The sequence below is a fragment of the Nomascus leucogenys genome, chromosome X (genome assembly GCF_006542625.1).
Source record: "Nomascus leucogenys isolate Asia chromosome X, Asia_NLE_v1, whole genome shotgun sequence".
NCBI lineage: Eukaryota > Metazoa > Chordata > Mammalia > Primates > Hylobatidae > Nomascus > Nomascus leucogenys.
In genome coordinates, this window is record NC_044406.1 from 61,904,397 (window position 1) to 61,929,469 (window position 25,073).

At 48.6% G+C, this 25,073-nt stretch overlaps 2 protein-coding genes across 4 annotated transcripts in view; one reads left to right on the forward strand and one right to left on the reverse strand.

The window, feature by feature from the left end:
- Positions 1-8,339, forward strand: part of EDA (ectodysplasin A) — a 421,035-nt gene extending 412,696 nt beyond the window's left edge. Inside the window, exons 7-8 of one of the 3 annotated variants that reach the window (XM_030807330.1) lie at positions 2,250-2,380; positions 4,216-8,328. In XM_030807330.1, the coding sequence (XP_030663190.1) occupies positions 2,250-2,380; positions 4,216-4,467 (383 nt within the window). In that variant the 3' untranslated portion in view covers positions 4,468-8,328. Of the gene's footprint in view, positions 1-2,249; positions 2,381-4,215 lie in introns of all 3 variants that reach the window. The other 2 variants (XM_030807331.1, XM_030807332.1) reach the window with 2 other exon arrangements.
- Positions 8,340-9,376: 1,037 nt separating this feature from the next.
- AWAT2 (acyl-CoA wax alcohol acyltransferase 2) lies at positions 9,377-18,762 on the reverse strand. The gene is made up of 8 exons (XM_003272673.1): positions 18,678-18,762; positions 13,172-13,282; positions 12,746-12,816; positions 12,298-12,502; positions 11,889-12,063; positions 11,016-11,215; positions 10,603-10,792; positions 9,377-10,460 (listed from the first exon to the last, which is right to left on the reverse strand). Exons 1-7 carry the CDS (start codon positions 18,760-18,762, stop codon positions 10,638-10,640), a joined length of 1,002 nt encoding a protein of 333 aa, XP_003272721.1. The 3' UTR covers positions 9,377-10,460; positions 10,603-10,637.
- Positions 18,763-25,073: the final 6,311 nt, after the last annotated feature.

Here is a 25,073-nt window from a genome sequence, read left to right on the forward strand (position 1 = left end):
TCATTCAATCCTCACAACCACCCTATGAGGTAGGTATGAGCTCCTTTTTACAAAGACAGAAAGTGAAGTTCAGAGAGGTTAATTAACTTCCCCAATATTTCTTAGTCAAGTTAGTTTAGGAGCCAGGATTCAAAACTACATCTTTCTGACTCTTTCCTCTCCCCTATGCTACTTCAGTGATATGTAGGTACACTCCACTGAATGATTAGGTTCATTTTCTTCCCCCAAAGAGACATGAACATTCATGAAAGAACAGCACTTTAGAATAATGTCCAGTCCCCAGAGTGCACAAAGCCTAAAATGCGTGAACCCCCAGGAGCCTTGGGAAGCAGCAAGCTAGCCAAGACGCCAGATGCTTTCAGAGCTTGGGGTGGAAGGGAGAGGTTGTGAGTACAGAAACAGTAAAGGAAGCTTAAAAAAAAACAGCTACATGGGGACAGTTTCTAAGAACTCAGTCAGTCCTGAACTGGCTGTGCTGAGTTTCCTTAATGACTGTATTTAGCTACTTCCCTGACTGCCACCTCCATGTCTGACTTAGTAGCCTCAGAAGTGTAAATAGGAACACAATGGCACCAAAACCCAATTGGTCCTGCTGGGGACCCCAAGGCCCTGAGTGGACCATGATCCCCACCTGTCCAGGGAGGCCAGAGACAGGCCAAAATAGATTTGTTTGGGTATCTAGACGGATAGTGTTTATTCTGTGCCAGCAGCCACTGATTTTGCTCCCACTGCCACATAATAAGATTGTTTCCAGCCCCTCTGGGCCAATCCTCAGAGGTGGTCTGTGCTGACCTTTAGTATTACCAGAAGTGATGGGGGTGGGGTGCAGTGGCTTTAGTATTACCAGACCTTTAGTATTACCAGAAGTGATGGGGGTGGGGTGCAGAGGCCGAGGCTGGTGGATCACTTGAGGCCAAAAGTTTGAGACCAGCCTGGCCAACATGGTGAAACCCCGTCTCCACAAAAAAATACAAAAATTAGCTGGGCATAGTGGCACACACCTGTAATCCCAGCTGCTTGGGAGGCTGAGGCAGTAGAATCACTTGAACCCGGGAGGTGGAGGTTGCAGTGAGCCAAGATCACACCACTGCACTCCAGCCTTGGTGACAGAGTGAGTGACAGTCCATCTCAAAAAAAAAAAAAAAGAAGAAGAAGTGATGGGGTCAGGGGTTGGAGGACGTCATGGAGAGTGGTCCATTGATGGGACAGAGCCAGGGCAGCTCCTAGCCCATCTACTTACCACCTCAAGGAAAGATGGTCACCTTTTCCAGAAAGCCTGTTTCCTCATCCCTCAGAGAGGCAGGCCTACCGAAACTGGCCAAAGATGGACTTATAAAATATAATTTCTTGGGTGCAGGATGGATGGCTTAGAGGGGAAAAGGCTGCCTGGGCTTGGATGTCCTCCTCTTATGGTGGGAAGGAACATTCCTCTTTCTGCAGGATGGAAAGAGAAGTTTTTCCTCCACCCTCACACACTGGCTTCCGCTGTCCAAAGGAGTGTGACTGCCCCCTCCACCCCTGCCTGGGGTGGGGCGGAGACAGATGCTTTGCCAAAGGTGCCTCGGCTCCTATCCTCCCAGCTGGCTCTATTGCAGCCTTCCAGTCTATCCTTCACTCTCATAAGGATCCCTCTCACCTATGGGGCCCTGGTACTAGTGGTCAGTAGCCCCAGTTGCCATGGAGTCTGAATCATCTCTAATCCCTAAGGTTCTCCAGTGGTTTCCTCCCAGGGAGGCTTTCCAGAAAGCTGTGGGTGTGGAAGAACCATAAAAAAGAATCTCTTAAGGAGAAAGAGAAAACCCATGAACCTATGAGACAAGAGAGGGATTCAGGAGCTCTGGCTGGGAAAGTAAAATTGAATAATAAGACTTAGCCTGCCACTCAGTGTCTGAATTTTGCCTGTGCAGGCCCCATAACAACAAAGAAAATAGGGCAGCATGCCCACTCTGATCCTCCACCAGCAAATTCCAGCTAGAAGGTATTGGGTAAAGACCCTTCCAGATGCAAGAGTCAAGAAAGGAAGGATAAAGACAGACAGGCAGAGCCCATGAGCCCTGAAGCAGGCCTGGCAGCTGCTTTACAAACAGAACAGCTTCTCTGCTTTCAAATGCTCTTCTTAAAGGTTGGCCTTCTAGGCTACCCTGGTTGCACTGGGATAGGGGTGGGGGTTGTGAACTCCTTGGTATTTATTTTCTGTTGCCTCGATTATTCTGACATGTACTGAGTGACTGCCCTTCTCTCATACCGAGATCTTTCAGGTGGAGTGCTCAATGACTGGTCTCGCATCACTATGAACCCCAAGGTGTTTAAGCTACATCCCCGCAGCGGGGAGCTGGAGGTACTGGTGGACGGCACCTACTTCATCTATAGTCAGGTAGAAGTGAGTACGGTCTTAGGCCTAACTCTTCTTATATCCAGAATGCAGATCCGGTGCAGGCCACATAGGGGCACTGTGGAGCCAGCCAAGACCATCCAATGGCTAACTTCCTGCTTTGGGTGAAGGGGTGGGGGGACCGCACTGGGAGGGAGTTGAAAGGAGGAAAGAGAGAGGGGGCCAGCTTCTTTTGTTTTGTTTTGTTTTGTTTTTCCCTAGCCAAATATTATTGAAAAACTGTGAAAAAGGCCCCTCCCACACCCTGCCATCTGATTCCCTCCTGCAGGGCCTCAGGCCCCTGTTTACCCTCTGAGCTGTTTGGCTGCACTGCCAAACTTGAACTTGGTCTCAGTATATTCTTTGAAAGTCAGTTCCAGGGTTACTGAGAACCCTTCCCCTCAACACTGCTGGCTCGGACGTTATAATGAATAGTGCTCCGGCAGACTTTCTTTCCACCTCAAAAAGATTTCTGACTGTCTTTCCTTCCTCTTTCTTCTATTTGTTTCCCTATCTTTCTATTCCTCTATTCTTGCCTCCTTCCTGCTGTCATTCTTCCAGCCCTTTCTCCCTCTGCTTTTGTCCTCTTCCTGCCCTGGGCCCGCTCCCCAAGTCCACCAGTGTCCATCTACTTCCATTCCCCCATTGTTTGCCTCCACGGGGGTGGCTCCTTGGAGATAAAGGAAGATGAGCCATGAGGTTGGGATTTTTGTGGGGTGGGCAGCAAGGAGGCAGGTGGACAGAAGGACTATGGAGCCAACAGATGGGAGTCACATGAGAGCGGCCAGAGAAGGTGGACTAACAAGCATCTACTAGGCACACTGCGCACCCCAGTGTAGCTTGGGTCCTGACCCATATATGGCACCCAAATATGCTGTTCCCACCTGAAGAGCTGATAGAGGGAGTGACCTTTCATAAAATGATTTACGGTGATATCTGAGAGTCCCAACACCCATGGGGCACATGGGCATAACCCTGATGTCCTATGAGCCAAGCTCCACATGGTGGGGGCGGGTGGCAGATCAAAACTTGGTGTGAGGTATGATGGATAAGGGTAGTGAAGGATGGAAAAATTAATTTTCTGAGCCTAGGAGAGAATTGAGAGTGGCCCATGCAGGCCGGGAAAATCCCCATGACATTAGGCCACTGAGCATAAGTTAGTGCTTCCTTCTGGCCACAAAGTTAGGGGCCTGGGCTTTTCCAAATTCTTTGTCTTGTTTGCGGTAGCTAGCTCTCCATCTCTCTGGACCTGTTTCCTCAATCATCAAATGGGAGGCCCAAGGGGCACTGTGAATCAGTGAGGGGAGTCCAGGCACAGGGGAGGGGTGGTGCAAGCTGAATAAGCTTCTGTTAAGGAGCTGAAGAAATCGCCAGTTGTTACATGCCCTCTCTCGGGAATCAGTGACTTCTAAGTTTCTCCACAAATAGTCTGTGGGGCTCAAGAATGGAAGTCAGTTTGTGTCTACGGCACTGTGTGCACACCTGCTATGTTCAGAGCACTCTGCTTCATGTCAGGGCTGGGGCAGGGGTGGGCGGGGGAACGGGGACACGGTGAAGCTGCAAATAGGGCATGGTTCTTAGCCTCACAGAGTTTACGACAGGTGTGCTGTTGTAAGAAAGGTTTGCTCAGCCAGCTGAGCCCCATGGACTAGGGGAAGGACAATGCATCAGCCTGTCACCCTGCCTTTCCTGTTGGCCAGCTAGCACGCCTTCACATGGGACTGCCCCATCCATGGGGTATACTGACAGTTCATCTGTGAAGGTTCTGTCAATTCACCACAGGGAGGGCCCCCCACCCTCTCTTTCCTCTCTTCCCCAATCCCTTCTTGTTGCCTCTCACTCAGGTATACTACATCAACTTCACTGACTTTGCCAGCTATGAGGTGGTGGTGGATGAGAAGCCCTTCCTGCAGTGCACACGCAGCATCGAGACGGGCAAGACCAACTACAACACTTGCTATACTGCAGGCGTCTGCCTCCTCAAGGCCCGGCAGAAGATCGCCGTCAAGATGGTGCACGCTGACATCTCCATCAACATGAGCAAGCACACCACATTCTTTGGGGCCATCAGGCTGGGTGAAGCCCCTGCATCCTAGATTCCCCCCATTTTGCCTCTGTCCGTGCCCCTTCCCTGGGTTTGGGAGCCAGGACTCCCAGAACCTCTAAGTGCTGCTGTGGAGTGAGGTGTATTGGTGTTGCAGCCACAGAGAGAAATGCCCCAGTGTTATTTATTCCCCAGTGACTCCAGGGTGACAAGGCCTGCTTGACTTTCCAGAATGACCTTGAGTTAACAGGACAGTTGATGGAGCCCCAGGGTTTACATGAAGCAAAACCTTCTTTGGTTCCATGTTGACTGGCTTATGGCATGACTCTTCAACCCCGAGGTCCCTGTTGTCAGATATATTGTTTGTTGCACTAAAATGAGGATCCAGGGCAGCAGGCCAGAGAAAGCAAAGGTGCACTCCAGACTCTGGGGGTGGACATCTGACCCCAAGGGGGCTGCTGCTCCTCTCTTGGGTAGGGTAGTGGCTGGGGCGGAGTGGGAAGGGAGCATTGCAGCCTAAGAAGAAGGCCAGAGAGGGAAAAGGCAGGTGCTTTTGGCAGAGACCATGAGAGAAACCTGCCAAGGAGCATCCTTGGCAGTGGGAATGTTCTTTCTGCTCTATACTGTGGCCTGCAGGAGGGTCGGAGTGCTCTTCCCACTCCGGCTGACAGCCACACCGTGGCAGCTTGCTGGGCTTTGGGAAGTTTGCTGTGCTTTGGAACAATCACAGGGAATGGCCACAAATCTGCCCACATAAGACCCTGAATCGGTACTTGGGTCACATGTCTCTCATTTTATTTACAGCTGTGCTCCACACTCAGAAAATTCCCTGGGGTCACCTTCTAGTTGCCCCCATTCCCAGCCTGACTAGAACTCCTGTCTTCTTTCTCCACAGAGCCTACCTCTGTCTGAGACAGGTGCCTAACCTGGGACCTGTGGTCATGTGAGTCTGGGATACTCTTTAGCTTACCTGGGCACAAACAGAATTTTCCATTTATTAAGCAGTACAAATGTTTTTCATCCATTCCTAATCGAATTCTGTCTGGGGACAAAGGGTTGGACTGGATGACCTCCAGAAGTCCCTTCAATTTCTAGTACCTGTGACTCTTAGCAGGTGGCTCTCACCACAGCCTTCTAAATTCCCAAATCCTAGACTGCTCCTGGGCATTAGCAAGGCAGAGCCTTTTTACCTGGCCTAGAAAGGGCAAGGGGTGAGGATAGGACAGAGGGTTTTTGTTCAAGTTTGCTACAACCCAAGTGGACATTAGGCCAGGCCTTACCTGAAAGGCCATCAGCTGATGCCGTACTAACCCAGTCTTTCTTCACTCTGGCTTCAAAAAGCCACAGCAGAGCATTGTCACTGCAGATGCTCATGCTGCTCCCCTAAAGCCAGGCTCAGGAGAAGCCAGTGTCTAGGCACTGAGCAGGGATCCGCCCCCTAGTTCAGGTCCAAATTCACCTTCCCCTAAACCCCAAGCTTCCCACCAGATCATATGGTAGGACCCTCGAGAGCCTTACTTCAAAGTGCCTGGGCTCAGCCTGGCTTCTGGGTGCTAGGTCCAGCCCAAACCTGGGAAGGCCAGCCTTGTACAGTCTGCTCCTCTTGTTCCTGAAATGTGTTTCCTTTTCAGGAGATGGGGAATAATTTCCTTCAGGCAGCTGAAATTCACCAAGAACAGCGGGTACTTATTTCTCAGCTGTGCCTTCCCTTTCTAAGCAACCACACTGCTTGGCCCTTCAAGGGTCAGGGTGAGAGGTGATGGGCTAGGCCTCCGTTGTCTGGTTGCTAATGACAGCCTTGCAACCCAAGGTGAGGTGAACTCCAGGCACGTGTCTGGGCCTAACTCCTATAAAGTGCCTTGGACAGTCCGCAGTTGTAGCAGAAACCAACAAGAACCTCTCCTTCATGTTTGGAAAATAATTTCTCTTTTATTATCTCCTTTGAAGAAGGCAAGGCTGATAATATGACAAACATCATTGTTTAGATGAGGCTCAGAGAGGTAGCACTCTCAGAGTGTTTTGACCAGTTTAAGCCGCAGACCTGGAGCTTCAGCCGGGTCTGACTCCAAAGCTGTTCCATTACACCACAGCATTGTGTAGAATTTGAGGTCTAGAGAGAACCAGTAAAAGTGGTAATTTGGAACTGAAATCCTTGAGGGTTCTAGGGAGAAACTCAGAGATGCCTGATTTCATTCCTTGATGGTAATACCTGTCCTCTTGGCTGCCAGGGGCTCCGTGGCAAAAAGAGTCAGACATTTCTTTGGGAAACAGCCAACAGCCTTAGAGCTCTTGTGTTCAGAAGAATCTTCCTGGCACCATGTTGAAGCAGCAGGCCTCTGGGACCCACAGAACTGGTAGCCTTTATGTTCTTTCACCCATCCTAGGAACCAGCCAACCATCATGTGTGGAGCCCCTACTGTGGGCAAGGTCCTCCTTTCATTACCCTACAGACAGCTTACAGGAGCCAGCCTGCTTCCCACAACTACTAGTGTGACTCCTTATCTCTTTCCACCATACCTTAGAGACTTTGATACTACCAGGGTCTCTCAGGGATGGAGGGAATACCTGAAAGAGAGGACTGGTTCTGAGGCCAGAAAGGTGTGAGGAGAGAGGAGGAAAAGTCTTCCTAATTGTGCCCCTAAAGAGCATCCTGATACCATTCTATTCTCCAGACATGGAGGGGATGACAAAGGAAATAGGATCTCCACTGGACCCTTGATTCGTTCTGAACCCTCCAAAGGAACTCTAGAGGGCGAGGGATGATGAGGGAAGCAATAGGTAGCTGGGGAGCCCTATTGCTGCTAAGTCATTGGCAAAGTGACAAAGCAATTTACTGATGAGAGAATGTGGAAATAGATGCGCAGTTTGGAACTATGCTGGTGTGAGTTTGCCAGAGGACCAATGCTAGCATGGAGAATGGGACAAGGACATTTGTGGGCAAGCAGATGACAGAGGTTTGAAGGAGAATTGCATGGCAGGAGTCTCTGCCAGCTACTTGGGCTTCAACAGCCAAGCTGGCACAAAAGACAGCTGGCGGAGGCTGCTCGGCTACTGGTTACCTGGAGAAGTAGTATTTGCTTATTTCCCCCTTCATCCATCCTGAGCCAAATTTCTTTTGCTGAACAGGAAAGAGCTAGGAACCCTGGAGGTAAACAAAGACTTTGATCCATGTATGAGTGTGTGTGTTTATGTAACTTCCTGTGGATGCAAATAGATTCAGAGAAATTTAGAGCTAAAAAGGCCCTTAGAGGGAATCTAGCCCAACCTACATTCCACCCTGTTACTTATGTAGAAACTGAGGCCCAGAGAGGGAAGACGACCTGCCCCAAGTGGTGAGCAAGCACCAACCTCCAGATTCAGCAGAGTGAGGGGGTAAAGCAGTTCCTGTCCCACATGGCCATCTTCTTTCTTCTACCCACAAACTCCAGGCTGGAAGTACTTGGCCCCCTTCAGGAGCCTGGCCAGGCAGGGAGAGAGTAGCTGCAGCCTTCATCAGAACTCTTCCTCCTCCCAAGGCATTCTCCCAGCTCTAGCCTCTGGACTGGAAAGCACAAGACTGGCCCAGTACCAGCAAGTCCTTAGGCTACTGTAATGCTGCCTCAGGACCCATCCCTGCCTGGAGGCTCCTCTAGGCCCTGTGAGCACAAAGAAGAAAGCTGATTTTTGTCTTTTAATCCATTTCAGGACTCTTTCCAGGAGGGCTCGGGGTGTGTCATTTCTGTATTCCTCCAGCTGGGATTGGGGGGTGGGCTTTGTTGTGAGAATGGCCTGGAGCAGGCCCAATGCTGCTTTTGGGGGTCAGCATCCAGTGTGAGATACTGTGTATATAAACTATATATAATGTATATAAACTGGGATGTAAGTTTGTGTAAATTAATGGTTTATTCTTTGCAAATAAAGCGCTTTCCCCGTCTGTTCTTGAAATCGGCGTGAGTACTTCCTACATGTTAGGTGCTTCTTTGCAAATGACGCCACATATGAGCTAGGGGAAGGACCAAGGCACCCATTTCAGAGGCAGCAACAGAAGGAAGATGGTCTGAATTTCCTGTTGGAACATCCCACATCCTTTCCATACCTCAGACCACACTCCCGCATCCCCATTACCTTAGGTCAGGGTGTCCAATCTTTTGGCTTCCCTGGGCCACATTGGAAGAAGAAGAATTGTCTTGGGCCACACATAAAATACACTAACACTAACGATAGCTGATGAGCTAGAAGAAAAAAAAAGTCACAAAAAGTTATCATAATGTTTTAAGAAAGTTTATGAATTTGTGTTGGGCCCCATTCAAAGCCATCCTGGCCCGCATGTGGCCCACAGGCCACAGGTTAGACAAGCTTGCCTTAGGTCTTCTGTGACTGTGACCACATGACCGGTAGGCTCGATGTCCTGCCAAAAGGAACATTGTCCTGGGGCAGCAATACACAGAACTGACTCACTCTCAGCTTAAGAATGTGGCATCTACAAAAGATACTTCAGGCCTGGGCCCCAAATAGCTTGGGTAGACCCAGCCTCCAGCTCATTTTGCAGATGAGGAAACCAACACTTAAAGAATTTAAGTGGCTCACCCAGAGTTACCCAACTAGTAAGTGTGTCAACCTGGTCTGATTCCTTCCCAGCCGAGGCTGCTGTTACCTGGGAAAGTAGTATTTGCCTATTTTCCCCTCCATCCATCCTGAGCTAAAATCAATAAGGAAGGGGCTCACAGGAAAAAGACCAGATTGCAGCTCAAGAACACGTAGCTCAAGAGAGGTCTGGCGCTTTTCACAACCCCAGCAGCCTTTCCCCCAGCCCCCCGCCAATCTTTTGGCTTCCCTGGGCCTGCCCCTGTGCCATCGTATAGGTGGAGCAATGTGCACACAGGTGTGCATGGTCTGGGTGTTGGAGCCCAGGCTGGTCCTATGGCCGCCTTAGAGGTTTGGGGTTTTTTTCTTTTAAGGAAACCAGTTACAGGAAAGCTACAGACTGTTTAAAAACACTTTATGGAAGCTCAGGGAAAATGTAATCTCTGGCACAACAAGTAACAAAGACAGCAGAAAAGCAGAAGCATGTCTTTGGCCACTGTATACAAATCATCACATGAGGCAGGCACCCAGGATAGAGGCAGCAGCCCACACTGCAGTAAACACGCAGGATATTGTAGACCAAATTGACGAACGTAATGCAGGTAAATCACTGGACCAAATGGCACCCACCCAAGAGAGATGGAATGAGAGGGCTGTGAGCCAAATTTTGTAGCCTGTCATTGCAACAGCCATTAGACCAAGAGTCTGAGAGACTTGCCATTCAGAAGGAGAGTTCTTTATGGCTGCTAAAAGCCAGGCGCCTCATTTCCATCCTGAGCAGGCTGGCTGACTCTCAAACAAAGGCCAGAATTACAGGGCCACGCAAGTATAGGCAAGTTGCTGAGGGAACGACAGAGAAAATTAGGCCTGAGCCCAACCCATTCTGTTAAAGCTCTGTGAGGTGGAAACTGAGTGCGGGCTAGTGGGTAGCAGAGGGTATTTAGGGCGTTGTTTGCTCAGGGACAGGAAATGGGTAAAATGGTTGGAGAGGAAAATGGTTGGTGTAGCTCTCCACTTTATAAAGTTCAATCACATCCAATATTGTTTGATCTCCCCAACAGCCTTTGAGGTAAGCAGGAGAGAGATTGTTAGTCTCATTTTATAGATGAAGAAAGGAGGCTCAGAGGTGACTGATTGCCCCAAAGTCACATGGCTTGAAGTTGGTGGAGCTTGAACTCAAAGCCCACTGGCTCTCAAGGCCCCAGTCCTACTCCTGTAGGAAGTAGGACTCAATGCCAGAAGATGGGGCTCAATGCTGGGAGATGGGGCTGTTTGACAGCTAGAGAAGGAGAAACATGCATCCCAGAGCCTTCAAAACAGAGTAGTTGGTGCACACGCGGTATCAGAAGACGGGCTTTTTATTTTGTCCATTGTTTTCCTCAATGCTGGTGCCAAAGTGCCGTCAGGACACCTCTCCCCTAGGCTCTTCCCTGTTTCTTGGGACTATCTCTCCAGTAGCTGCAAAGAAAGGGCAGAAAAGAGCTGGAAGGAAAAAAAATGAAGTGGGAAAAGGAGTGCAGAAAACAAGCAAATAAATAGCCCCTCCCCATAAGGAGGACTGGTCTAATCAGGAGCGGGAGCCCGATAGGTGACTTTTGTCCTCCTGTTCTCACTGGGTCCATACCTTCCAGCCAGGCTGAAGGCTGCTGGGGATGTCTGTCAGATTATCTCCAGCTCCTGGGTCTCTGAGATACCAAACTTGGTCTTATGCTGGTCAAACAGTTTGCGTAGGGCATCAATATAGAGTGTGTGATATTTAGCCACGATCTCCTGGCTTGGATTCTCAATCTTGGGCATTGGTAGAGGCTCCCCAACTGCCAGGGGAGACAGTGAAGGAAAAGGGGAAAGCATCAGAATAGCTCATTCCTCAGAATGGGCCCCAGGCTTCAAGCCCAGACTCTCCCCATCCTCACCTCAAAAAGCTGCCACTCATCCCAGCCAGCCTCCCTGCCTCTGAGCAGAGTCAGAGCTGAGGTTCAGCCTCAGAGCTAGATCCTGTGTCCTAGACTGAGGCTGCCAGCAGAAACGCCCACTCACCGATGGTGGTTACAGGCCGACTATAGGGCAGAAGGCCCCAGGAGTTCTTGGTGAAGCCACGTCCGTAGAAAGCACAAGGGTAGATGTGTACCACGCTCTGGAACCACTTCTGGAAGCGGTTGACAAAGCCACCAGGAGTGAAAATGTGCTGATCATAGAGGTCCGTCTCCCCAAAGGCATAGGCAGGTATTAGAGCCACTCTGCAGAGCAAAAGCATATCCTCTGAAGCCCAGAAAGGTAGGGACCTTGTCAAATGCCAGACACGCTGATGGCCCATGATCCCTGGGTCTGCCTACAGGCTTCCCAGACCCCAGTCCAGCTGTGCCTAGATCCAAGTTGAGTGTGGGGGCTCTGTGGCCTACCCCTGGCTGCCTGTGGGAGCAAAGCATCAGTAAGCTAAAGGAGGAGGCAAGCCCAGACCCTCCTGGGAACCCCTGGGTCTGAAACGCTGGAAAGTAAGACCCAAGGGCCATGCCAGTTGATTTTCTTCACTTTAACACAAGCTAAGGTTGGCTCTCTCTGAGACAGGGTTGTTGCCACTCCCCTTGTATAGAGGGGCCGGCCCAGATGAGAGGCTGGTGTGAGGGAGAACAGGCTCAGGGCTGGCCCTCTGCCCGTTCTGCTTCAGCAGAAATGCCTCCAGGACCTGGCCCCAGCTCTTCAACCCAGAGGTGGCTTTCCTCCTCCCTCTTTTTTTTTTAACTTATTTATTTTTTTAATTGACAAAAATTATCTTTCTGATGACCATAGTTCATAAGAATGTATTGTATACTTCCTCCTCTCTCTGTGGATGTCCTTTCGTCGAAACCCCCTCTTCTTTCCCTGCAACACTTTTGGATCCCTTCCGCCAGCCTGGACTGGAGCTGTCCTTACCCATGCTGAAGGGCCATGCGCACAAAGCCAGACCGGTTCTTCAACACCAGGGTAGAAGAGCCTGGCAGGCTGTATCTGCACTCAGCCAGTCCACCAGCCACCACGATGACCATGTTGCCTGTGCCTTTATGAGTCAGCAGAAAGTCAATGGAGGATTGACTCACAGAGCAGGCCCCTGGTGGATAGAAAAAGCCAAACAGCCACTGGTCACTTCCCAAACCCCTACGTTTCCTCTCTACTGCTTCAAAGGAGGGGGAGTGCAAGGAGCCTAACATCAGGCAGGTGAGCCTATGATAGCTGTTTCACACCAGAGGGGATTGGGAGCTGGCCTTGCTCTCATGCATCCCCCTACAATTCTCCCTTGGGGAGCCATTTTTTCTTTGGCTTTGTGTCCTAGGAGCCAACTTACCTGTAGACATCACATATTCTCTGAGGAAAGGCATCCAGAAAAAGGCTCCCAGTGTGAGTACGTAAGGGGTGATGCCAGGAAATATCTTGGAGAAGCCTGAGGCCTCTGTGGAAAAGTGGCCAAACCATCCATGGGCCAAGAGCCCATGAGGGTGGCAGACGAGGATGTAGTTGCGGCTGGGGGAGATGTCATGAGTCTTCAGAAGCTGCGGAAGAAAGTAGAATCAGGAGGGCTATCCCCGGGGTAGAGAACTCCTCTTTTGGGCAGAGATCTGAAAGGAAAAGGACTGCTACGTCTAGCCATGCAGGCTGCCCAATGTACAACTACAGGGGGCGTCATTCTCAAGAGCCTCAATGTTGATGGCACCCTCCACCCCTAGCCTGACCCAACTGCTAGCACTGAAGTCGGGGCTGGACCCGGGCCTGAATGGGGACCTGGGGCTACTGACCTTGAGAGGGAAATAATCGCTGTAGTGTTTCCACAGGCGCCAGTGCCTCACACAGGTAAACCGGCGGCCGCCTGAAAACAGAGGCAATACAGCCAAGCTTTGTCCATTCCCACTGTGGGCCTGCCCCAGGGTGCTCTCACCCCCTGCTGTTTCCTGGCCTCTTAAGTGGCAACCAAGTTGGGCATATCAGGGCAATTTAGGACAGGCCTAGCTTCTGCTTCACTAGCTGCCGCTCCCCTAACCCACTCCAGTTCTGATCTGGGCCTTTCTACCACCTTAAAAAGACTCCTTCCCTCAGCCTCTCTAGCCCAGGGAGGGACAGGCTAAAGGGCTGTCTGGGAATTGGCCAGAGCCTCTCAGGATTGTGATGAGAGAAGGGGAAAGAGCATGTGGCACGTGGCAACACAGCACCAGCAGGACCCTTACCTCGCTGAGGGGTCTTCCAGTCGAAAGCCAGCCAGGTGAGAATAAGCACAGTGACAGGCCAGTATGGCGTGAACACCACCAGGTAGAGGTTGACAACAATCACAGTGGTTGCTGCAGGAAGCCCAGACCAGAGTTAATGAATTTCAAGCAGTCCCTCACATTTACCCTCTCTCCGGAGTTCTGTCCACCCCAAGGTCACGTGCACTCTGTCTCACCCATACCCACTCAGCACTCTCACTTCACCCCAGCACCTGGCCCATCTGCCCATGTCCCCAGCCCCCTCTTCTATCTGGCCTTGGGAACCTGATTCAGGTCTAGGAGGCAAGGTGTCTTCCTCCCCAGCTGAGCTTCACACTGTGAGCCCTCTCCTCTCTGGGCCCTGCTCCAGCACTGCACTGGGCTCTGCCTGCAGTGTGGTTAATGGCAGTGAGCCAGCGGTGGGTGACCAGAGGTGGGGAATCCTGGGACAGTTTTCCTCTAATTCACGTCCTCCTCTCCAAATCTTCTCTCTGAGGCATTAGTTAAGGGAATACCAGGGAAAGCAAAGACCCATCTTCGGCCCAGTTGGGAGCACACCAGATGGCAAACAAAGAAAAATACAAACCGGAATAGAATAAGGTACTGGGCTGTATTAAGTTCCAGTAAGATAGGAACACTGTAGGTTAGCATAGTTAGGAAGAGTTACTAGAGATGAGTCATAGGGAGCCACACTCAGAATTATTACTGGACTCAGTTTTTAAGGCAGCTGTAAGTAAGATTATTTGGGAAAGCGGGTCAATAAAAGGTTAGAAAAGACAGAGAACATTTCTAATTGAACATTGCAGATTGAACACAAGTTTTTGCCTTGACTTCTTGCTGGAGCTCCATGAAAATTATCATTAAAATGTTTTTTAAAATATAGATCCACAAGGAGAAAGAGAATTAATGAGATGCCAACAGCAGATAAGAGATATTAGCAAAACATTTCCATGTAGGAAAGCAGATGGAAGAGGGGGTAACTGACTTAGAACAAAAAAGTTAAAATCTAGTTACCTGTAAGGGGGATGCCTACAAGATGTGAGCCTATTTGCACTGGAGGATCTAGGAAAGACTCAGAAGTTGGAGGCATCAGGTGCCACAAGAGGCAGGGATGAGGCGCAGGGCTAGAAAAACTGGAGGATTGGTTGAAAGTCTGCCAAGGAATTAGAACCCCAGGTTCCCTCTCCTCCCCGACACAACTGGATGATGGGAGGATTGTTCCCCAAAAAATTGAACTAAAGAGACTCTAGACTCAAATACTTACACTAGGCACAGCTAAGATATTATATATGCAGCCAAATTATTAATCAAGTATAGAAATGGAATAAAGGCAATTTCGGATGCACACAGTCTCAGATAATTTTTCTCCCATGCTCCTGTCTCAGAAAACTACTGGAGAATGTGCTTCACCAAAATGAGGGAGTAAACCAAGAACGAGGAAGGCATACAATCCAGGAAAAAAAGGACCCAACGAAGGAGGGGAGCAAGCAGGGCCAGGGATAGGGAGAGGTGAGCAAGGTGCCCAGGGCACAACGTTGAGCAAGACACTCACTCTCAGGTCATGCATGTACTGGCCCATCACTTGCACAGCCCTGAGAGTGAGCACCTTCTTAAATTTTGCACCCAAGGTGCCTCAGGGGCCCTGGAGGTGACAGCTGTGCATGAGGCCAAATTGTAACAGGAAGACACTGGGCTCCAGCAGCGATGTTCTAAAGGAAATAAAAGGATTGGGGGGACTTAGATTCTTGTTGCATTTGCCCATACTGAGAGATTGACATGTCTGCAGAGATTCAGAGGGTGAATTCATGATAACTAATAGATTTCTAATAGATAACAAAAGAAATGTAAAATGAAGCAATTAACTACAATTCATTTCAGTTTACGGTATGAGTAAGGCTACAACTAGACTTTCTGAATGAAATGAACGATTTTTCTAATAATACTTTGTGGTAAGAAACCCATCCCCTATATGGCTTTAGGATGCTTCACTGTGAAATGTTAAATTTGTGTGTCTGTTTCAAGACCACTGTACTCAATTTTTTTTTTTTTTTTGGACGGAGTCTCACTCTGTCGCCTAGGTTGGAGTGCAGTGCCATGATCTCAGCTCACTGCAACCTCCACCTCCCGGGTTCAAGCAGTTCTTGTGCCTCAACCTCTCCCGTAGCTAGGATTACAGGTGAGTGCCACCACGCATGGCTGATTTTTGTGTCTTTAGCAGAGACGGGGTTTCACCATGTCGGCCAGGCTGGTCTCGAACTCCTGACCTCAAGTGATCCACCCACCTCAGCCTCCCAAAGTGCTAGGATTACGGGCGTGAGCCACCGCCACCGACCTGTACTCAATAATTTTATCTGTGAATTCTAGAGTCTGTGAAGCTTTTTATGTAACAGTTTTCTACCCAATATTTCATAGGGAGCGTTCACAACTGTGCTTCCTCTTTTCTTCCTCTTTTCTAGTCTCAAAGGTTTCTTTTTCCAGATAAACTTTGAAATTATTTTGTCAAATTGCAATGATGATACTTCTAGGATTGGAATTAGGTATTTTTAATCCTTATGTTAAGTAGAAAAAGTTTTATTTCTATAAAATATTTAGTACTTAAGATTCAAAAATTGATTTTAAAATATTACATTAAAAAATTATAAAATAAAATAAAATGAGGCAATTATTAACTTCAGGGAAAACAAGAAATTCCATGGGAAAGGAAATATAATCTTGGTGACTAAATAGCTCAATTATGAATCATATTTTCTAGTCATAGGCATTTAACCAAAACCTGTGCTATAACAATTTTGGGAGGATGGGGGAAGAGGAAGTTCTAGTGATAGTGTATGCAGCCAAATTCTCATCTTCCATATTAGGAAGTCAATAGACAATGTCTAAAATTATTACATCAGCAAATAATAAGATTTAGAAATATGGAAGTAAATTCCAGAAGAAAGAACCAACAAAGTTGAAAAGCAGTGCCTTGGGAAAGAGAATTAAGGGTGTAGCAAAGGCCAGCAGTTCTAGGGTTTTGATAAGCACCATATGACACTACTGACTTCTTCAGGAAGTAAAGAGAGGCATGGGTCTAGTCCAGAGGATCCCTCCCAGTTTCCTTTAGGCTCTGCTCAAACCTAGGCAGTGCTGGGGACATCTTGTAAGTGTGGCCTCAGGTGGGGTGCCCTGTGATGTGATGAATCTTGGATCTGCCACTTACTGTGTGTGACCAAAGACGTTGCTGAACCTCAGTTCCTCATCTGCAAGATGGGAACTAAAATAGCAATATCTGCACTATTTCCCTCACTTATTGGGAGGGCCTTCGCTCAAGGCCTTTAGGGTCCAGATGGATTCAATTGCACTCCTAGAGTGAAGAGCTGAGAGGCCTCCGAAGGGCCATTGCCCCACTTGCCCTATGTGAGCTAGTGAGGAAGGGGCAAATGCTTGCAGCCCACACCTGCTGCCAGGGCCGAGAGCTCTTCTGCCTGCCCCCTCCGTACCTTAGTATACCCCAAAGTCAAACTCCAGTTAAGAGTCCTATGAGTCCATTTTGTCCCTGGACTCATCCCCTTTCAGCCACTCTCCTCCTTAACCCTTCTCTGCTCCTCCTGCCTCCCTGCCAGCTCACACTGGGACCTGATCCCTCAGTCTTGCTTCCTCCATTTCTCTTGTGCCCCACCCCCCAACTTCAAGTCCTATTCATTCTACTCCAATTTATTGAATCTCCCCTCTTCTTTCCTCTTCTCTGCATCACCATCACTACTGGCCTGGTCCAAATTACCGCCATCTGGATTATTGCAACAGCCTCCTACCTGGCATTGCCCCTTTCCCTTCTAACTTCCTATAATCAGTTTGCTTCACAGAGCTAGAGTAATCTCTGATGCCATCACCCTGTGTCAATCTCCCTCACGGCTCCACATGGCTCTCAAAAAAAAGTCCAAACTCCTTCCCATGGTTTACAAAGCCCTATACAATCTGTCCCCTGCCTGTTTCTCCAGTCTCTTCCTTCTTCCCTCTCGTTTGTTCATTCATTCATTCAATAAATATATATTGAGCACCAATTCTGTGCTTCTCACCCTCCACCTCACTTAACCACTGGCAGCTCCTTGAATGCATTATGTGCCCTTTGCCATCCTAGCTTTTCCATGTGTTGCCCACTCTCTGCCCCAAATGGTCTTCCTTTCTTCACCTATTTCCTATTTGTCCTTCAAGAGTCAACTCAAATTCAAGAGAAGAACGGGCAGAGGTCATAAATGGGCAGTTAACAGAAAAAGAAATGCTAATTGCTGATAAACACGAAAAGATGTTCAATCTCATCAGTAATTAAGGACGTTCAAAATGAGGCGACAGCTCATGGTTTCTTGCCTATTACTTCTGGGTGGAGGTAGTAAGGACTGTGGATGAGTTCTCCATTCACTTTCCCTCCCATGCTGTGGTAATCCCTCAAGCCCCATTTTGCAGCGACACAATTTGGTGGTGCCTCCGTCAGCCTGAGTATTAATGTCCACAGTGAGTGGTGACTCCCACCAACCTATATTGGACATTCAGCATGAACAAGAAATAAACATTTGCTGGGTTAAGCCACTGAGATTTCAGGGTGAATTTATCAGCACAGCATACCTAGACCATCCTGATTAATACACCCTGAATGCTCCCACTTTGCAAATGAGGAAAACAAGACTCAGAAAGGATAAATACCTTGCTAAGAATTGCACAGATAGTAAGTAGTAGACCTGGAATTTGAAAACAGGTGAGGTGAGGTAAGGAATGCCCGCCCACCCTTCCTATTCACTGGCATGCCTCTATGCCAGCTCTGTGCACCAAGGCCTACCTGCATTCTTTATTCCTAGATAGCTTGCAAGGTCACTTAATTCATGTCCCTGACTCCAGCCAGTACTCACCTGAACCACTGGAAAGGCAAGAATGTTTTCCAGGACCCCTTCCCATAGTGACGATTTGTTTCAGCACTTAGAACACAGTGGCCAGCATAGAAATAACTTTCACAAAGTGTTTGTAGTGTATCCATCCATGCAGACATGGATGGATAAATGGTCGAAATCCTCAGGACGAGGTTTCCAGAGCCTCGGTCTGCCACCTGACCCAACTGTCTCTCACTGGTGGTTTGCTTGAGTCCCTGTGATTGCAGCCAAGCCCTTTTCCTTGGCTAGCCTCAGTGGAACTGCTCCTCATCTTCCCAAAGAATGCCCTCTACACCCCAATGTAGACCCAGGAGGGCACACACCTGCAGCGAAGTCCATGTGCATAGACGCGCATATACACACCCCCGCATAGGCACACACCCATATGCACACACACATGCCCACAGGGACACTCACAGATCCCACAAACACCATGGCCAGGTGGACCAGGCCAGAGGCTGGTGTTACGAACCTTCCTGGTTTTACTGGAACAACCCTACTTTGACCATTGAACATCCTGCAACCCTAAAATCCTTCAGTCTCAGGCAAGCCAGGATGATTGGTCACCCTACCAAAGGCTGAAGACTCACTGATAAGCAAGGCACTGAGGGCCCACTGGAAAACAGCAAAGACGTCCAGGGCAGTCTTGAGGTCCTTCTTAGAGGGCAAGAGCATTGTGCCCAGCGTCCCAGTGGCTCCAGGTAAGTGCTGTTCAGCTGCCCAGCCCTGATTGCTCAGGAGTCTGTGATGTTTCCTCTCTTAATGTTTTCTTCCCCAGCCTCTGCCTAGCCTCTGCCCCTGTACCACCCCTCCACAGAATTACAGGACCACATAATGCCTCTGCTTATCCAGTTCCTTCCAGCTGCCCACTCACCTGTACTTCTACCAACTTGGGTATTGCCTGGACTGGGATTGTGACACTCCTTTGCACACTTGGCTAGAGAAATGTGATGAAACCCTGGTGTGGGAAGTTAGTGTGGGCGTGCAGCCGACAAGAGGCCTCCAGGGCCAGTCTGGATGGTGGAAAGTGATGGGCAGGAAGGAGCCTGGGGCTCAAATGGGACACAGGGCTTGCATTTCTGTTTCTGAGGCCCAACTGTCTATGGTCTCTCAGTGACAATGGGATTGGAGGGCAGAGGGAAGGAGGTCACAGGCCAGGCCTTAGAAATACCTTCAGCCTTTTGGTCAGTCTGGGAGAACTCATTACTCACATTGAAGAGACATCACATGTATGTCTGTGAGCTATCATAGGTACTGAATAAACCTGTTATTGAGTGAAGAAACAAATATTGGGGTATATTATTCTGTGTACATGAAATTTTAGAATAGGCAAAACCAATCTATAGTGAAACAAATCAGAGCAGTGGTTACCTGTGCTGGGGGATTGACTAGGAAGTCTTTAGGGGTAACAGTGATGTTCTCTGTCTTGATAGGACTTTGAGTTACACAGATCAAAACCTCGTTACTCAGTGAGTATACACTTAAAATGTGTACATTTCACTGCCTGTGGATTTTACCTCGAAAGTAAAAAAATGTTGAACTCTCATTAATTCTGAAGTGTGTAGGGGTGAAGAATACTAGGCTGGGCATGGTAGCTCACACCTGTAATCCCAGCACTTTGGGAGGCCAAGGCAGGAGGATCACTTGAGGCCAGGAATTAGAGATTACAGTGAGCTATGACCATGCCACTGCACTCCAGCCTGGATGACAAAGTGAGACCCTGTCTCTAAAAAAACAAAACAAAAAAAGAGTGCTGATGTCTGCAATTTACTTTGAAATGCATATAAAATATATTGATGGATGGATACAGGGATGTATTGATGGATAAATATGTAATAAACATAGCAAAATATTATCTGTACAATCTAGGTGGTGGGTGTTCACTGTACGATTCTTTCAACTACTCTGTAGGTTTGAATTTTTTTATAATAGAATTTTGGAAAAAGAGTTCCCTCAAGGTCATACTTTGGGAGGCCGAGGCAGGCAGATCACCTGAGGTCGGGAGTGCGAGACCAGCCTGACCAACATGGAGAAACCCCATCTCTACTGAAAAATACACAATTAGCCGAGCGTGGTGGCACATGCCTGTAATCCCAGCTACTCGGGAGGCTGAGGCAGGAGAATCGCTTGAACCCAGGAGACAGAGGTTGCGGTGAGCTGAGATCGCACCATTGCACTCCAGCCTAGGCAACAGGAGCAAAACTCTGTCTCAAAAAAAAAAAAAAGTAGTGGCTCGCTCCTGTAATCCCAGCACTTTGGGAGGCCGAGGTGGGTGGATCACATGAGGCCAGGAATTCGAGAGCAGCCTGGCCAATATGGCGACACCCCATCTCTACTAAAAATACAAAAAATTAGCCGGACATGGTGGCACGTGCCTGTAATCCGAGCTACTCTGGAGGATGAGGCATGAGAATCACTTGAACCCGGGAGGCAGAGGTTGCAGTGGGCTGAGATCATGCCACTGCACTCCAGCCCGGGCAAGAGAGCCAGACTCTGTCTCAAACAAAAAAAAAAAAAAGAAAAAGAAAAAGAAATTTTACAAATATGATTTTGTTCATGCACATGCATGTGTACATGTGGTCTTTGCCTGTGAGTATATATGTACAAAGGGAAATATGTATCTAGTTGTCAACACATGTTTATATATGCACATTAGTAGGTGGCATCTCCAAGTCTGTGTATGATGGGAGATATGCGAGTATGAAAGATACCAAGTCCAGCCAGGTGTGTCCTATGTGCCAAATACATGGAAGGGTGGAAGACTGGAAGGGTGTCTTAATACAACATCTAATTATTATGAGGACATAATATATGCCAGGCACTGTTCTGGGCAGCAAAACAAACTAAAAAAAATCATGATTTGTGAAGTTTATATTCTGGTGGAGGAAGGCAAATGATATAAATTAATTAATTAACTAATTCTATAGTGCATTCTAAGGTGATAAAACCTACGGGGAAAAAAACAAAAAACATTTGAGCAGAGTAAGAGGGATGCAGAGTGCTGGGAGGTGGGAAGGGATCAGGCAGGGAGAGCAGGCTTTACAATTTTAAAAGGAGTGATCAGGGAAGGCCACGCTGAGAAGGTGACATTTGAGCAAAGGCTTGAAGGAGATGATTAAGTAAGCAGTGTGGCAATTGGGATTGAGAAAGTTCTAGGCAGAGGAAACAGTAAGGGCACACAGCCCCTGGAATAAGGTGTCCCTGGCAGGTCATGAGGAGCAGCAAGAAGACTTGAATCAAGTGAATGAGAAGAACTGAGTAGGTGAGGGCAGAGAGCAGAGTGCCTGGCAAAGGCCTGCTCACGGAGGGCCTTGTAGGCCAACATAAGGACTCAGCCTTCTACTCTGACCGAAATGGAGAGCCTCTGTAGGGCTTTGAGCAGAGAAGAGCCAGAATGACTTAAATTGCTAAAGGGTAGGGAAGGAGGAGACCTTTGAGGGGCTATAACAATAATCCTCTGTGAGAGATAACAGTGCCTTACACCAGGCTGGGTGGCAGTGGAGATGGAGAGAAGTAGTTGGATTCTCCATGAACACAGAATTCCACAAAAGACCATTTGGAAGAAGGGTTGGAGTTGGGGATGAGGCAGAGGAAGAACATTCTGTACGGCCCTGTGGGAAGGATCTGCACTTCCCTGCCAAGGAGAAGCCACCTCAGCACAGCTGGGGTTGGGCTGTGGGCCAAGTGCATGGAGCCCCAGGACACTTCCAGGAGCCAGCACCCATGCAGCGAGTGAAGACCGCAGTGGCCTGAAAAGAAAGGAAGAGCTGCCTACCAGAGAAGAAGAAAGCCTGGGGTTGAGAGGCCACTTCACTCCCTCTACTGAGACACTCCTGAGACGGGCCTTCTTTGTATCAAGCCAGGCCTTGTGGAACTGTGTTGTCCCCACCTCTTCACACATCTGTCCCCTGTCCCTGATGCCTCGCTCTCCCATCTTGGTCTGGGAGCTCTCAGGGGCAGGAATTGGGTGGTTCTGGGTCTGACTGTTCTCACGTGCCCAGCCCCTAACACAGGCCACACGGTAGCCACTCACTGACAATTGTTATGAAAATGCCTGAGTGGATGGAGGCCTGGCCCATGTGGCACTGGGCAAGTCTCTGAGGCTTGGTTTCTTCACTTCCAAATAGGAGATAATGAGTGGTCACTCAGACGTGAGAATCCAGAGAAGTAACAGATGGCCGATCACTTTGTGAACCGTGAAATGGTGTCCAAACACAGGTTGCCACTGTTGCTGCCATTGAGAGAAGGTGTGGGAAGGATACAGTGGGGCACTGAGAAGTGAAGGCCCAGAGCTAAACTGCATTTGTCCCAGAATGGGCTTCCCTCCAACAGCGTCACTGTGGAGAAAGAATGGCAGAAATTCTGGAGCAGAAGCCATGGCAGTGTGAACGTTTTGGACATTTTGGAAGCCCTGCCTTCTCGTCCACAGAAAGAAGGGCATGTACCTAGCTGATGCATCTGCATGCATCCCCCCATCCTAATACCAAACAGAGAAGTTGTCAAGATTGTGTGGGTGCTTCCAGTCCTCAGTCCTATCCCCCTCCACCATCTCTCCACTCTATCCTCACAACATTCCTGGACTTTCTGAGGCTCAGAGATGGTCAGAGCTGGAAGGGTTCTTGGAATTTTCCATTAATAATTCCAAGCTACTCAGGGGAAGACTCTCCATGGCTTTCACTGAGCCCCCTGCCCGTGACATATTTCTTCATGCTCTCAGACCCAAGCTCAAACCCCACTGGTCCCACTCTCTAGGCTCCTGGAAACAGATGAAAAATAAAGCCAGTCATTCTTCCTTTACATAGCAGTTTTTACTCTGCCCAGGTAGGGTTGTCGGATAAAATAACAGGATGCCAGTTAAATTGGAATTTCAGATAAACCATGAACAATGTTTGAGTGTAATATTTGGGACATACTTACACTAAAACATTATTGCATGGGACATACTTCTACTCAAACATTATTTGTTGTCCATCTGAAACTCAAATCTAATCAGGTTCTGTACTTTTATTTGCTAAATGTGGCAACCCTATGATCAGACCAGGATCATGTGGTCAAAGCAGTTGGCACACCCTGGCAGCCACAGCCGGGCCTTGTCTGGCACACGCAGATAGCAGACCCCATTCAGTGGCTCACGAAATCTGAACGTCACCCCCAGTTTCTCAGCTGCCTCAGAAATCAGGCTAGCCTCCATCCCCTGCAGTTAACGGCTTACTCAGATTCTTCCAGCAGAGTCCCCACTGTGCTGAGGGATATTTCCTGCATGCCCAGCACCCACTGCCAGCCCACCCATCTCTTCTGAAGGGAGGTGGCCTGCTGGTCAGCGATTTTGTGTATTCTGGCTCAAGTTCCGGTTCTCGCTTTCTCTCATTTAGCAAACTAAGAATGATCAGGGGATGGGAGCCTGCCTAAGAAACCAAAGCAGGACATTAGTGATGGAAGGCAAAAAAAAACCAAGCATGATAGTTTGAAAGTGCCAGAGTGGGCCTCTTCTGACTCAGAAGATTGGAGTTGGTCACTGTCCTCTGCTCTGGTGGGTAACATGTACCTTTCCTGTTTCCAAAGGCTCCTGGGATTGGCGGCTTTCACATGGCCACTTTTTCCCAAGCATTCATATTCACCTCCAACCTCATGCCACTGGCGACAGTAACAAGTCTCAAACTCTCCCAGGAATGCTCGTACAATCCTTCAGCAGATGTGGAAAGGGAACAGAAGAAGCTTCTCTGTGTACATGGACCATTGCTGAGGAGGGACAGAGGGAGAAAAGAGGCTAGAACGCTAATCAAGAGCAAGACTAGGAACCTCGCTTCCAAAGGTCAGCTTCAATTTTGTATGTAGTTCTGTAGTTGTTTCTTTCTTTTTTTTTTTTTTTTTTTTGAGACGGAGTCTCTCTCTGTCACCCAGGCTGGAGTGCAGTGGCGCGATCTCAGCTCACTGCAACCTCTGCCTCCCAGGTTCACGCCATTCTCCTGCCTCAGCCTCCAGAGTAGCTGGGACTACAGGCACCCGCCACCATGCCCGGCTAATTTTTTGTATTTTTAGTAGAGACGGGGTTTCACCATGTTAGCCAGGAAGGTCGCGATCTCCTGACCTTGTGATCCACCCGCCTCGGCCTCCCAAATGTAGTTGTTTCTTTTTAATCTGTCTTCTCCTACTTAGCTGTATGCTCCTTGAGATTAGGGGTCTCTATTTTGTTCATTGTTACATCCTAAGTGCCTAGAACAGTGCCTGGAACATTGCAGGGCTGATAAATGGTGGCTGAACGACCGATTGAATGAATGAGCAAAGGGGGTTGGCGTAGAAGGAGGGTCAGGAACAAGGTTGGGGCAGCACAGAAACCAGGCCTGAACAGAGCAGGAAGTTCATGTGGCCCCAGAGCCTTAAGGGACAGGTGGGAGGATGAAGAAAGAGTAAATCCACAGTGATCTACTCAAAAGCCTTCAGTGAGGTTGCCTCCTTGTTGCCCAGTCTGCTGTATCACCTGACTCACACTCCAACACCTACAATCCGGTGATATACTCCCTCTTAGGCAAGTTCTAGGAAGACAGTTATTCTCTAGATGCCCAGGAACTGTAAGCCCAGGACAAGATGGGATGATTTCCTCACATCCTGTCTCTTTAGATTGAAATAACACCATGTGCTATTGTGTCTAGTTAGGAGAACTTGGTTATATTGGTTTATGTTTGACAATTTCTCAACAGCCCTTGAGCTCACTGGAAACTTCCCTCTGATGTAGGCTAGAAACTCAATCCAGACAGACACTTAGGGACCATTAAACTCTGAACTAATGAGGGTCCTGATTACCATGGAAACTGCCATCTCTGGTTACCTGTGAAGGGGAGAAGAAATAAGGGTAAAAGGGTGGATGTGGGGATATAGAATGGGGAACAGGAGTTGGGAGGTAGGGACTGAGGTATGGTAGAGTGAAGAAACTGCAATTTATTACTGGCCTCTTTGGTGCCAGGCACTGAGCATTGCATTTCACGTAC